Genomic DNA, 13,820 nt, shown 5'->3' on the forward strand with positions numbered 1-13,820 from the left:
CTGAACATCTATTGTGTGGAGACAAAGTCCAAACTCAATTTAAGTAATTTCTGCAGCATCTCTTGCAACTCCTGTGCAGATTGTGTGAAGAACAAGGAATGAGGGCGTCTGTAATATTATCACCCTAAAGACAGTTTTGAATCGGCGTGTGAATCTCCTCACACACAGAGTAAATGAAACCATACAGCTGCCTAAGGCAATTCTCAGTCATCTATACATCCTGTGTTCCTAAAAGGATCAATGTTTCCTGCTCTTTCTGAAGGCCCTTTGTATGAAGACAGATCAAGAAATGTCTCTTTTATGGTCTTAAGGTATATTTAAAAAAGATTATACTTTAAAGTTTCACACTATCATAATAGGAAATTACAATAAGTGTCTTTAACACTGAGCCTGATGTCAAATGTACTTTGACATTTGTAAGTTTCTGTGTGAAGCTCCGTGTTGGAGGTCTGGATAATAAACATCTCAAATGACAAGAAAGTAAAATAAATGTTAAATCTCAGAGGCTAATCTCTGCATCAAACACACACACACACACACACACACACGGGAACCAGAGAACATCAAGAGGTTGGCATGTTGATATGGACTGTTTGATCATTGCATGGGGGGTGACTCGCATGTCCTCACTGACCAGCCGCTCTGATAACACCAGAGAATGGAATGCAGCGGCCTGTGAAGATCAAGAAGAATGGAGGAAGTGTGAATTTAGGCATTTACATAGTATTGTGTACCAGGAGGAGCTCAGGTCATATTACCAACTGCTTCAGATATAGCAGGTACAGCGTGTGGAGAGGTCTCTGTGCTGTGTCACCAGATATATCTGTATTGGGGATATAAATACTAGTTAAAGATGACGCAGAGAATAGGACTTCTGAATCTGACAACGGAGAATGGCTCAAGCATCCGGTAAATTACCTATATCTTTAAAGCTAAATTTTACGCGTTTAAACCTTTAGGCAGAAACATAGGGACTTTTTCATTCTTTGCAGTGACTCTAAACGGATGGCTGAACCTTCAAGCAGAGGAGTCTGGTAAGTACAGATCTACATTATGTATTTTTAATAATGAAATATCTAAAAGACTTTTATTTCCTACCGTGATTATAAATTTTATCTTTCAGAGTCATCAACTGATACCTCAACATCCGAGACCTCATCTGATACTGACTCCTCATCTGTGCTTTCAGAGGACGTGGTATTACCCGGTGAGTTGCTACATTTTTTTTTACCTAAAACTTACGCAGAATATTTATCAAAAACGTTTTTGGCATGCTAGATCTGTGGGGCCATTTGGATCAATATTTCCAAGAAGGGTTATCGCCATCATCATCGCCACAGGATGACGCAACAGGGCATGCCTCAGATGGTCAAAACATTATACATTCTCTAGAGGCTGCCCGGTTAACCGGAGGAGATCCGGGGGATGCGATACCTAGTCAAAATTTTGAAGAACAACCGCCATTTCACCGGGAGTCTGTCTCAACCACTAATCAACCGCTGATGGCCGCGGAGAGGTCTAGGCCTCAACCAGCGGACAGAGATCCAGGATTCTCATCGGGTCGCAACAACAGGAGAACCAGTTCTGAGAATCCACACCTGAGATCCCACGGGGCTTCCAGCAAAGGATTTCCATCTGCACGCTGTAAGTCTATTTGCTTTTTAAATTGTTTTACAGTACATTGTGAGACGATTCAATCACGCCGTATAAATGTAATAATTACCCAGAAGGGAACACAATGTACTTTCCTTTTCTCTCATTTCACATCATAAACATACACGGAATGTTTTGTATGTGTTAAATTAAATAGGCCGTCCTTAAAAATGAACTTTCTACAAAGCTGAGTCTCACAAGGTATATTTGACTGTGTGTTGTTATAAGCTATTAATGGCGTTGGTTGAGTTATAGCGTTATCTTGGTGTTTTTTAATATACGAATAAGATGCTATAAATTCTGGGGTTTTTGCATTTGTTATTCTCATCAGTCTCTCTTAATGTAAAAACAGCTGTTTTTGGTCCTTACTCTTGTCTTCACAACAAGTTGTGACTCTCTCACTCACATTCACACACACACACACGCGCGCACACACACGCACACACGCGCGCACATGCACACACACACGGTCTGGCTGTTTGTTTACAGAAGTTAGGTGTACAAAGTGACAATTTGTAAACTGTTTCAGACTGTGATTTTTATCATCTGTATAAATTGCAATGATGTTGATTTAAGGTTTTTAAAAGCGTTTGATTTGTATGAGGTCATGGATCAACACACACTAGTAGCTATTGATTTGTTAGAGAGTTTAGCACAAAATCTTCAGAATGAGTTGGGTTTTCAAAACGATTTAACTGAAAATGATTTGAATGAAAACAACACAGCCGCTACATCTAACAGCTCCGAACAGCCTGTAGATCCTCTCCTTGCATTAAATCAAGCTCTCGCTAACCTTGAACAGTTAGAGAATGAATCATCACTAGACGAAACAATCGGAATAAATAATGTCCAGCTCGGACAAAGTCCCACTTTATCAGACCCTCAGACACCTCCAAACTACATCGATCTCAACATACCCAGTCCTCCTGTGCAGCAAGGAGGTACTCATATTTCCCCACAACCACGCGTTGTGCGGCGAAGCCGATTTGCAAATTATCAAATCAGACAGTTGTTAAACTTTCCACCCCCTCTTAACGCAGATGGAATAGTGGATTACAGCGTTTATTACAACACAGCCTTACAGCATGCTGATGCGTTGCTACAACAAGCATTAGCATATGTGACTCCTCAAGACGCGGTACATTCAGAGCTGCGTGGGCAAAATCTCCATAGTAACGTCTCGGTCGTCTTATCTAATGACGAGCTCCCCAGCCTAGCCGACTTTGAAAGGCTCTTACTCCGTGTTGTGCAGTCTAATTGGGCCGTTATGGCCGATGGTCAGCTAGAACTTGTTGTAGAAGTGATCCAGAACCAACAGGGGTGTGGGGAAACGATTTCTTGGGAAAATGCTAGACAGTGAAATCATTTAAAAAAAAAGACGTTTTCTCTACATTGTCCACAACAGAGAGAATCAACTATGTTTTGCCATCTGTCTGGCTGTACTATTGTGCTATGAATGGTAATGGTAAACAACACAAATGTCAGACTGCGAAATGTAAAATTTGCGACGAGAAATTGAACTCTGACTCTGACTCTGAGACTGAGGTTCATCAGTGCTACATCCAAACCATACCCCCTGAAACAAAACACAATGAAAAAGTGGTGTTTTATGATTTTGAAACCTACGTTGACGAGAATGGCGTTCACGTTCCGTTTTTAGTGTGTACACGAACCTTAGATGGTAAAACATGGAGGGTACAGATTGTGCCAAAGAGTTTCTACTGCATTTCAGACGACCTTTGTACAAAATTACAGTGTTTATAGCACACAATGCCCGCGGTTTTGACAGCTATCTCCTTATCAAAGCCATGGTCGAACAGGGATTAAAGCCCTCTTTGATTATGCAAGGATCAAAAGTAATTTGTATCACCGATATCGATTACAAACAAAGATACATCGACTCTCTATCCTTTTTAACCATGCGTTTAGCTAATTTCCCGAAAGCGCTCGGTTTCAGTGATAAAGTAAAGGGGTACTTTCCTCATGGTTTCAGCTCAGAGGCCCATTTGAGGTTATACAGGTGAGTACCCTCCCCCTCAGGCTTACGGTATTGAGACCATGACAACGGAGCAACTAACAGACTTTTACAGTTGGTATGCGACGGTGCGGCACGGCACATTCAACTTCATGAAAGAGGCTCGCCTCTATTGTCAAAATGATGTAGACATTCTCGCTGAGGGTTGCATGCTTTTCAGAAAACAGTATATCTCTGAAACCGCTGTTTACCCCTTCAGCCGTGCGACCATTGCGTCGGCATGCATGTAGGTCTTTCTGACAAACTTTCTACCACCTAAAACATTAGCAATCCCCTCTCCGGACGACTACAGGCGTCAGTTCAAAACATTTTCAAACGCCGGTATCCAGTGGTTAGAGTGGTTGTCACACACCCGCGGCATCCCTATCCAACATGCTTTAAATAAGGGGGAAAAACAGCTGGGGCGCTTCTTTGTAGACGGGTATGCTGAAATCGCTGGGGTGAAATATGCCTATGAGTTTCTAGGATGTTTCTATCAACGTCCCTTCGGAGAGTTGCAGACGCGCTACGAGGAGAAATTACGTGAGTTAGAAGCCACGCACAAGGTAAAACTCATCATCATGCGTGAGCATACGTGGACGATGTTGAAAAAATCTCATCACGGGCTGAAGGAATTTCTCAAACAATATAAGGCTCCACAGCCGCTGTCACCCCGCAAAGCTTTGTACGGAGGGCGTACCTCTGCTATAAAGTTAAGACACACCGCTGCGTCGAACAAGACAATCTCTTATGTAGATGTGACATCTCTCTATCCTTACTGTAACACCAACTTCCCCTATCCTCTCGGACACCCTGAAATAATCTATAAAGATTTCCAAGAACCTCAAAGCTACTTTGGGCTAATCAGGGCAAGGGTCTACCCGCCGAGAGAGTTGTACTTTCCAGTCCTGCCCTATAGAACGACGGGGGCTAAGCTTGTGTTTACCCTTTGCCGAGCATGCGCCGAGCTCAATTTGCAGGAGGGTCCGTGTCGGCATAGCGATGATAACAGGGCGTTGACAGGTGTCTGGGTCACTCCTGAATTTAACAAGGCTTTGGAGATGGGCTATCGGATAGCTGAAATAACTGAGGTATGGCACTTTGATAGACGCAGTGATTCTAGTTTTGTTGACTATATGCACACTTTTCTGAAAGGTAAACAGGAAGCTTCGGGTTACCCATCCGACACTGTAGATCAGGAAAGCAGAGAAAAGCACATCAGTGACTATCATGCAAACCAAGGGATTTTGCTGGAGGCGGATAAAATCAGACCAAACCCTGCTAAAAGACAAGTGTCTAAATTATGTCTGAACTCCTTTTGGGGTAAGTTCGCACAGAGATGCAATCAAACACAAACCAAACTAGTCACAGACCCGGAAGAATTCTTTAACCTCATGTTTTCTGAAGAATATAAAGTCAAGTACTTCTCCTTCGTCAGTGACAAAGTGGCTTTGGTTCAGTGGTCTTACGGAGACTGCTGTATCCCGCTACCAAACAAGGTAGATAACGTTTTTATAGCCACTTTCACCACAGCCTACGGACGTCTGACTTTGTACAGGTATTTGGAACAGTTGCAAGACAGTCCTTTACTGCGACACAAACAGCCTCATCTATGTCACAAAAGAGGGAGAGACACTGCTCAAGCTGGGTAATTACCTGGGAGATTTGACGGATGAGTTAGGGGGAGATAGCATCAAAGAATTTGTGGCGGCGGGTCCAGAAAGGGTATTTAATCATCGATCTCACACCCGGCTGCCCAGAACAATACAGACTAAGGACGGGAATACTCCCCCATCAGTAGCCCGTCGTCTATCTACCTAAATCCAAGTCCTGATCCAGTATGTCGGTACTGCAGCAGTTGAATATATTGGCTCAACAAATGTTTCCCGGACGTTAAAAAGAAACGCGCCTATATGTCACGCCACGCCTCGGAAACGTAAAGATATTCTCAACCATTGTTCATCTGACTTTCTGCAGTCAAACACCAGGCTCTGAGAAAACAGTCTGGAGGTTTTCTTTTACCTTTACTGTCAGCGGTGGTGCCGATATTTGGAGAGCTGTTGGGAGGGCTTATTAGAAGATAAATCATGAGTCAAAAGATGTTTTTGATTTCGCCACAACAGCTAAACCGTCTGAGTCAGTCGGTAGCTTCTGCTCCCGGCGCCGGGGAAATGATGAGACGTACGGCAGAAAATGATTTGGATGTAAAAATTTGGGATGTGTTAAATGAAAAGGGTTTGAACGCTCATGATAAAATTAAAAAATACAACGCTCTGCTGCAAAGATACCTAGCATGCCTCAAACAAGATGAGAAAGATGACCGTCGTATCACTTTGACTCTAACCCAAGAATCGGGGGAACAAGAAAATCAGCGAGAAGACAAACAAGTAACGCTGGATGAAACTGCTAGCGAGGTGCTGCAAAACCTACCTGTTCGCTACCGTAACAATGCAGAGTACATTATGAAGAAATTAACCAAGAGCGGATGGGCTCCTTCAGGAGAGTTTGTCCATAAAGGAGAGATTGTGAGGCTCACACCTGATAGATCTGATTAAAAATCTCTCCATCACACATAAAAAATCCAGAGAACCCAAGGGATGGATGGGGTTTCTAAATACTTTACGGGAGCTCAACATCCCTTCATCCTTGATGAGTAACCCCTGTGCTCGCGAGCAATATCATAAACTTCAGAAGGGAGGACCGCTTTTGGACGACGACGATGAGGGGTCACCCCTAGTGTTGAAGAAGGGAAAGAAAAAAAAACCAGACGCCCTTAGCACCGCGTTGGAACTATGAGATGGAAACATCACCTCCGCAGTTAAGATCAGGAAAACGAAAGAAACATATACCTTTATCCCCTAGCTGGCTTTATTTGAATAAAAAATTATTCAATGAATTTAATAGTCTCCAGATCCATCTTTATTTATATAAAGTTGTAACAATCCTTAAACATTTGTAAAGAACAGATAGTGTGGTGAAAAGATCCGGCTCTTTGCAACCCCATACAACTTTGATATTTTTTCACAAACTTTGATACCATAACATCATTCTTCATCACATCATCTTGATACAAAGACAGCACATTTTCAAAAGATAAACCGCATGCTCTGTGGCATAAATAATAAACACAATGCTGACCGCACACCGTAGACAGAACGTGTTGAAGCTGTCGGTTGTGGTATAAAATAGATTCTCAACGGTTTTCTAAAAATTGCAAGATGCTTTTAGGATAATGTGAAAAATCCGGGGAGAATCCGAAAGAATCAAAAAAGCTGCCTTTTTTGCCTTCCTCAAGAGTGAGGGCCAACCAGTGCTCTCCTGGTTCGTGTGCAGGGTGTGTGTTGACTATAAAAAAGGCTGGAAATCTAAAGGACTGACGCAGTAAAGGTAACTGATCAGCGGCCCACACTCCGTAAAAAGCATCTCCTAGTAAATGACGTAATAATCCGTCCAATTGGTGATTGTTCATATTGTCTCAGTAATAGTCCACAAGCACCTGTCGTTTGGAATTAATCTCCAAAATAGACTCGTAACAAGCATAAACAATGAGAGTGGTAGTATGGGGCAGCGGTTCTCTGAATCTCATTTCCAGTCTTAAACTTCCGTTGGAAATGCACGACAATGCGTCAGCATCTTCGCAGGCGTTGAGATTAAAAACAAACAAAGAGTAGCCCCGCTGAAATTCCTCCCGGTCGATGCTTAGAGGTAAATCTTTCAAGTGTCTCCCTGTAGCGGTAAACATATTATAAAACTCTCTGATGGATACCCCCTGATTAAATTGAGGTTGGAAAGCTTTGGCGGGCACCTGTCTCCCATCCTGACACAGAGCCATGTATTCAACGTTGTTGTGAATAAAATTGAAGGGTGACAGATCTCTTTTTCCTGTGAAGGCTTCATGGTTCACCATGGCTATCACTAGATATTTAGGCATCATCCCCAGGAAGAGATTTTCCTGGTTACATATTCTGGAATTCTCTGGGATGGAGTAGGTTTTTACATTTACGCGTGATAAAGGGTAGAGAGCGCTTCCCCTCATTAAAGCTGACGTGTGGCCTAAACGCACGGCGGGGGAAACGGTGATTTTCTTGACAAACAACGAGGCCCCCAGTATTTTTAAACGGAAAGTGCTGGCGGCGTTGCCCATGAGACAGAAGGCGTCATTAGCTCTGGTCAGCTTAATTCTCAAATCCGCAGAGTTCAAGAGAAGCCTCTCGCAGAAAAATATGTCTGCATGAAGAGGACCTAGTAGGTGAAGTTCTTTAGATTCCGAGGTGAACCGGGCTCTCTGATTTAATCCCGTTTGGCCCGTTATTTGGTACTATAGAGTCCATAGCACCGGCCGTGTCTTTGTAAAATAGCCCGGCAGTGAACTGACTTTTCAGCGTATCGTCAGAATAGTTGAGGAGGGTCTCTATCATCGCTCTGTAAGGGTGAGTTGCGCTGGATTGTGAAATTAACCTATCCCCCAGAATAACGTTGCATTGGTTAAAAATTGTGTTCAGAGGATAATTGATGAGACCCACTGCGGCGTCGGCAGCTAGGTTTGAGCCGTCAGCGTTGGTAATTTTCACACGAAGATGAATCAAAGTATCATTCAGATCCATGTATTTTTCCCCATCTCCGGGGATAAAAAATTCAATAGGACCTCCGTTGGTAATGGATGCCAAAGGCAGGACTTCTGTGTAGAGCTTTTCATCGATAGACAGTTGCGTCATGGGTGCTGAAAATAAATCCAGCTCACCCATAGTTCATTCGGCCGATTTGTGATGTAAAAGCGGCATATTTGTTTTCTAAAATATATCTCCAGAGCTCGCAACAGCGTGCTTTCCTTTAGACTTACTTCTCCCTACTGATTTTCTCTTTTTAGACCTACGCACTTTTACTCACTGCCCGGGAGATCTCTTCTTCTGTCGTCTGGCTAAAACCATCATACCGCCAGATCCTTCTTGAGCCCCATTGTCCGATCGACCCCCTATTCTACTAACCGCGTGGCTTATCACCTCCGAGGCAATGTTTTTTGCGGCTGATTTAAGATGAGGCTTAGCAATGGCAAATCCTTTTTTCATCAACGGCGATACAAAACGAAATATTTTAGAAAAAATCGAACCGATTCCTCTCCCGTACATAACAGGAGCCCCGTAAAAACCAGGGAGAGCGCCCCCTACTTGATTCTCATAATAACTCACAAAACGGTGAGGATCGAGTCTCTGATGCATCATTTTGTTTTTGTCACAGAGGATTTTTTTTGGAAGGTCTAATATGGAGTTTCACGATAGTCTTCCCAAAGGTAAAATTTATAGGTTTATTTTGATCCGTCTTTATCTCAATGTGGATGTTTTCGATGTGCTGCTTGACCACCGGTAGGTAGCAGGGTGGATTAAAATACTGCGTGATGACGTCCCCCGTCCCTTCTATAGCGATCGTTCTCAAGAGCGGAGCGTAAGCGTCACCAACCAGCTGATGTCGTTCCACATCACTATAACAATACATATGGTAAAATCCTCCCTTTATATCAGCTGGATATGGAGCCATCCTTTCATTGAAAATAACCCATTCTCCCACTTTAACCCCCATGATGTAAGCCAGAGGGGGGTAAAATCGTAAATGATATTGACCTCCTGCCTGAAATTCAAATCTCTTTTGAATGGAGCTAAACCTTAAATAAATATCAGAGTTAATTTTTCTAAGAAAGGCACTCAGCTCTATCTTGAGCTGTTCCAGATCGTGATAATAACCTGCCCTAAAACCCTGACGGGTGAACACCTCGCTCTTTGAAGCATCATCATCATCTTTTGGTTTATTCCTCCATTCAAAATAAGAATCCCCCCTAGAAATGTTTAACCACGTGTGGGGGAATGAAATCTCTGTCAGAGCTACCTCCCACGGGCTTTCTAAATCAATATGCTGCGCTAAATCGACGTGGTAGCTGGAGCTCGTGTTATTTTTAAATACATCGCGACTGGCGTTGGAGGGTAGGACAACGTAGAACCCTTCTCCTGTGATTTGGTCCATGTTTTAATGATTCAGCTTCGACGTACCTATTTGTTTTTATACATTTTTCAGGTCGCTTGCCTTGACCCAGCTGTTGAATTTCTCAGGCCAGTTTTTCCAACGCACCAGCATTTGTTTTTTACCCCTGACAACACACTCGTCCAGAATTTCTTCAACTTGAAACGCTTTGTCTTTACCAACCTTGACTTTTTGCAACTCTGCTTCGTAAAACGAGCCTTGGATAGGTTCTCCATCATAATCTTTCAGTTTGTACACAGGGGGTTGGCGAGGTATACGTTCGGTTACTGTGAACAATTCGTCGGTATAACTCTGTTGATATTTTTTATCAAACACTCCTCTCAGTTTGGATATTCTCACCAAATCCCCCTCCTTAAAATTCATCTTTAATTTGTTTTTGTCAGCATATGGGAAATGTTCCGTACAGGTTTTCAAACACTCGAGAGACGTTTTCTGACGCCACCTGCATAGGCGCCATTTTTATACTTTTATGATAACTGTTATTGTAGCTGTCAAGCAATTCCTGTAAGACGTCCATGTACCTACGGCTGTTTGTAGCTGTAAAATACCTCCACATTCGTGTTTTCAACGTGCAGTTAAATCTTTCAATAACAGACGCTTTCAGTTCACTGGCTGTTGCAAAATGATTAATTCCTCGTTTCTTTGTCAACCCCTCAAAGCTTTTGTTAAAGAACTCTTTGCCCACGTCCGTTTGTAACTTTACAGGGATCCGGCTTTCCTTTAAAATAGAGTCAAAGGCCTTAGAGACCTCGGCCCCTGTTTTTGTCTTCAAAGCTCTGGCATAAGCCCGTTTTGAAAATCGATGACCGTGAGTAAATAATTGTACCCATCATTGTGTTCAGTTAAGGCCTGCATATCACAAAGGTCTGCCTGGAACTGATTTAGAGGTCTTGGTACAAACACTCTATTTCTGACAAAATGTATCCTGGCTGGTTTATGCAGAGTATACAAGTCCTGTTCCGATAAAATATCTTTGACCCGTTCTACATTGACTTTTTTCCCCATTTCATCCTGCACGGCTCTGTGTAGTCGTTCCACTCCCCCAAAACTACCAGGATGTGAGGGCTTATAATACACTTTTTTCATGACACGTTTTTCAGTCATGTTTCTGGTTGCCCTCTCTAGGGTTTTTGAAAACAAACAATGAGACACAAGCTTCTTTAAATCGTTTTTTATTGACTATAAACACACACAGCATTTCTCAAAGTACAGGAGGTTAACTTCAACACAATGATTCCATAAATATCATTGTGTAATGGTCTCAATTCATTCAAGGTATTCAGATACATGTTGTTTTGTACACAATAACTCATAACATCTACAAATAAAGTGTAAAGAGTAAACAGATGAGACATTTTCATGCAAGAATCTTTAGTCTTCTCTTTTATAATTTTACAAAAGGTATCAGATACAGAACATTTGTTTACCATTAGCAATGTGTCACTTACTAACTGTTCCCAATCCTCTACATAATTTTGAAATTTTCTGCAAAAGTTACCCTTTTTTTTATTACTCAATTCCCTTCCAAAAGTCTGCCACATTGTTCATCAGTTCAATCTTTTTCTCGTCTTGACCGATCAGAGCCGCTTCGTCAACTCGTTATAGTGCTGATGGAAGAAAGAATCTGGCATCTCAAACAGACATTCGTGCTGTAGCTGGCTCGGGTGATCAATTTGACAGCTGTTACAGATTTCAGATCTGTACACGGTCAGAACCTTGCTCAACAGGCAAACCACCACGGCTCTCACCGTGTTCAGAAATAGGTCAGAGAGCACCCCGTCAGGTTTGTCCTCTTCCTTGGGAGAGGGGGGTGGTGAGGCGCTTGGAGTTTTTCTCAGAATCGGAGATGATTCTGTGCTTTCTGGTTGCGGTAGAAGAGGAACAGACATGATTTGAAGTTGCAGGGTACCCGTTTTAAGTGGAATGAATTACGGGGCGGAGTCAGAGGAGGAGGAGTTGGGGGCGTGTCTTCTGTGAACACAGTCTTTCTTATCATCAGAATGTCTCTCGATGTCTGACTTCTTAGGAAGAGATCCTTCAGTTTTTCTGCTTTTTCAATCATCATTTTCATCCACACCTTGAGGGGCAGTAATGACATCTGGAACACGCCGCATTCGGTATTGAAATATTCTAAGACAAATTCGTCCGAGTGTTCATCTCCTTCGACCACCTGACGGCTTGTGCGGTAGAACCATCTGCCGGAACCCGAGCTTTTCGTCTCCCAAATGCTGCAGGTGACAATTTTTTTCGGGGCGAGCACCGGTGGAAATTCCTGTTTAACCCACACAAACATTTGCGTCTTTTTGTCTTTTGTCGCAGGTTCCTTTCCTTCATTTGCTCTGAGGTTGTTTGACACCACCAGATTCAGCACAGACCAGTCCACTGATGTAAGTGTTGCTTTTGGAGTGAGGGGTCCAAACGTTTCTCCTTTTTCCAGCTGGTAAAAACAAAGTTCGTTGACTTCATAATTGAACGCATACCCCACACACCTCCATTTTCTAAATCCCATTACTCCTGAAGTGTGCTGGGGAGAGGTGTCTGGATGCGAGTCAAATACAACACCTGTTTCTTGGGTGCGCCCCCTAGTGTTGCATTTTGATAATGCATCACAGGCGTCTGGCTGATCATCTTCAACTGTTTCATCTTGTTTGACGTTTCAGACCAGAAATATTCTGCTTTTATTTATTTTTTCGCCTCAAGCTCCTCCTAACCTATGTTCCCATTGGCTAACCCTCCCTTTGGTTCACGCAAACTCCGCCTACCGTCCCACATCTTTCCAATTCGTTCACACCTCACTCTGCACCAGACAGACAACAGACAAGGACGTGTCTTTTGCTCCTGAAAGATTAGATTTTACAGATGGTAAATTTGTCAATTATTTTTATACTTTTGATACTATTGATTTCAATAAAAAGATTGAATTATTTAATCATATTATTTAATTTACAGGGTTTTTCATTCCCACGCCTACTTTACTCCCATTCGCTCCTGCTCACCACGCATGCTTCACGCTCATTGGCTCCTGCTAACCACGCCTGCTTCATGCTCATTGGTCCACGCATAACGCCACGCACTTCCGTCATGACGTACTTCCGAGGTGACGTACTTCCGGTGTGAAGCACTTTCAGGGGGTAGAGACATCCGGGGGTGTTTAATCAAAGTTCAAAGGTCACCATCAATCATTTGTCAATTAAAAAGTGACAGAAGGTATTGTTTATCTCTCTCTCTTATATCTGTCGTAGAAATATGTGTCCAAATATGTTTTGCTTCGGGATGAAATGACAGCTTTAACCCAGTCGAATTGAGAAAATAAACACATCTCATAGAAAGAAGGTGAAACGGACTATTTCCTCTGTGGGGACAAAGTGTCAACAGAGACAAGTCAAATTGTTGTATCCTCCACATGTGTGCTATTTTGTAAGTAGAAATGGGTGTCTCAGTACCTCTAGAAAGAACCTGAATGTAGTACAATGATGAAATTGATGTCTGGGGACAAAGTTTTACAAGAAACTCAAAACAAATCACGTTGTTGTTCAAAGGTGTCTGGTTTGTGATCTTATTAATATAACATGTTTCTCCAGGATCCTCTGTGAAGAAATACGAGATTAATCCTTATACACTGAAAATACAATAATCTCATCGAATAAAGTTGAACATCTGCTGTCAGAAGACCAATTCATGTTTTCCATCATAAAAATCTAGTCTTTAATGTTTCTAAGAGGCCCTGGGAAACAAAAACAGCTTCATTTTGAAAGAAAACTTACATCATGGAAAAAAGTTCTATCTGAACAACTACTGTGTGGAGACAAAGCCTTCAAAAAAATTTTTTAAAACATAAAAGGGAAAAAAAAAAAAAAAATTTTCATTTTAAAAAATTTCCAAAAAAAATTTTCCCCCGGGGGGTGGGAAAACAAATTTAAACCCCAAATTTAAAAATTTTCCATTTATTAAAAAAAAAATTTTTTTTAAAAAGGGGGGGAAAAAAAAATTTTTCCCCCTTTTAAAATTTAAAAGGAAAATAGGGGGAAAAAAAAAATTTTTTGGGAAAAAAAAAAAAATTTTTGGGGGAAAAAAGGGAAAAAAATTTTTTCCAAAGGGGGGAAAAAATTTTTTAAAAATTTTT

The 13,820-nt window shown here is 42.0% G+C and overlaps 1 protein-coding gene across 4 annotated transcripts; it reads left to right on the forward strand.

The window, feature by feature from the left end:
* The first annotated feature begins 327 nt into the window (after positions 1-327).
* LOC122876735 lies at positions 328-13,502 on the forward strand. Of its 4 annotated transcripts, none has more exons than XM_044197386.1 (5): positions 328-909; positions 993-1,034; positions 1,124-1,207; positions 1,279-1,644; positions 12,647-13,502. In XM_044197386.1, exons 1-5 carry the CDS (start codon positions 894-896, stop codon positions 12,724-12,726), a joined length of 588 nt encoding a protein of 195 aa, XP_044053321.1. In that variant the 5' UTR covers positions 328-893; the 3' UTR covers positions 12,727-13,502. The 4 variants fall into 4 exon arrangements, with proteins under 4 accessions (XP_044053321.1, XP_044053320.1, XP_044053318.1 ...); XM_044197385.1 differs by lacking the exon at positions 12,647-13,502 and adding an exon at positions 12,017-12,423; XM_044197383.1 differs by lacking the exon at positions 12,647-13,502 and having other exon boundaries at positions 1,279-2,061.
* The last annotated feature ends 318 nt before the right edge of the window (positions 13,503-13,820 follow it).

This window comes from Siniperca chuatsi, linkage group LG5 (assembly GCF_020085105.1).
Source record: "Siniperca chuatsi isolate FFG_IHB_CAS linkage group LG5, ASM2008510v1, whole genome shotgun sequence".
Taxonomy (NCBI): domain Eukaryota; kingdom Metazoa; phylum Chordata; class Actinopteri; order Centrarchiformes; family Sinipercidae; genus Siniperca; species Siniperca chuatsi.

What these genes read in the sequence shown, in the direction of transcription:
- LOC122876735 (XM_044197383.1), top strand. An exon ending in CCTTCAAGCAGAGGAGTCTG is followed by an intron (nt 1,035 to 1,123) that starts GTAAGTACAGAT and finishes TTTATCTTTCAG; the next exon opens with AGTCATCAACTGATACCTCA. An exon ending in AGAGGACGTGGTATTACCCG is followed by an intron (nt 1,208 to 1,278) that starts GTGAGTTGCTAC and finishes TTGGCATGCTAG; the next exon opens with ATCTGTGGGGCCATTTGGAT.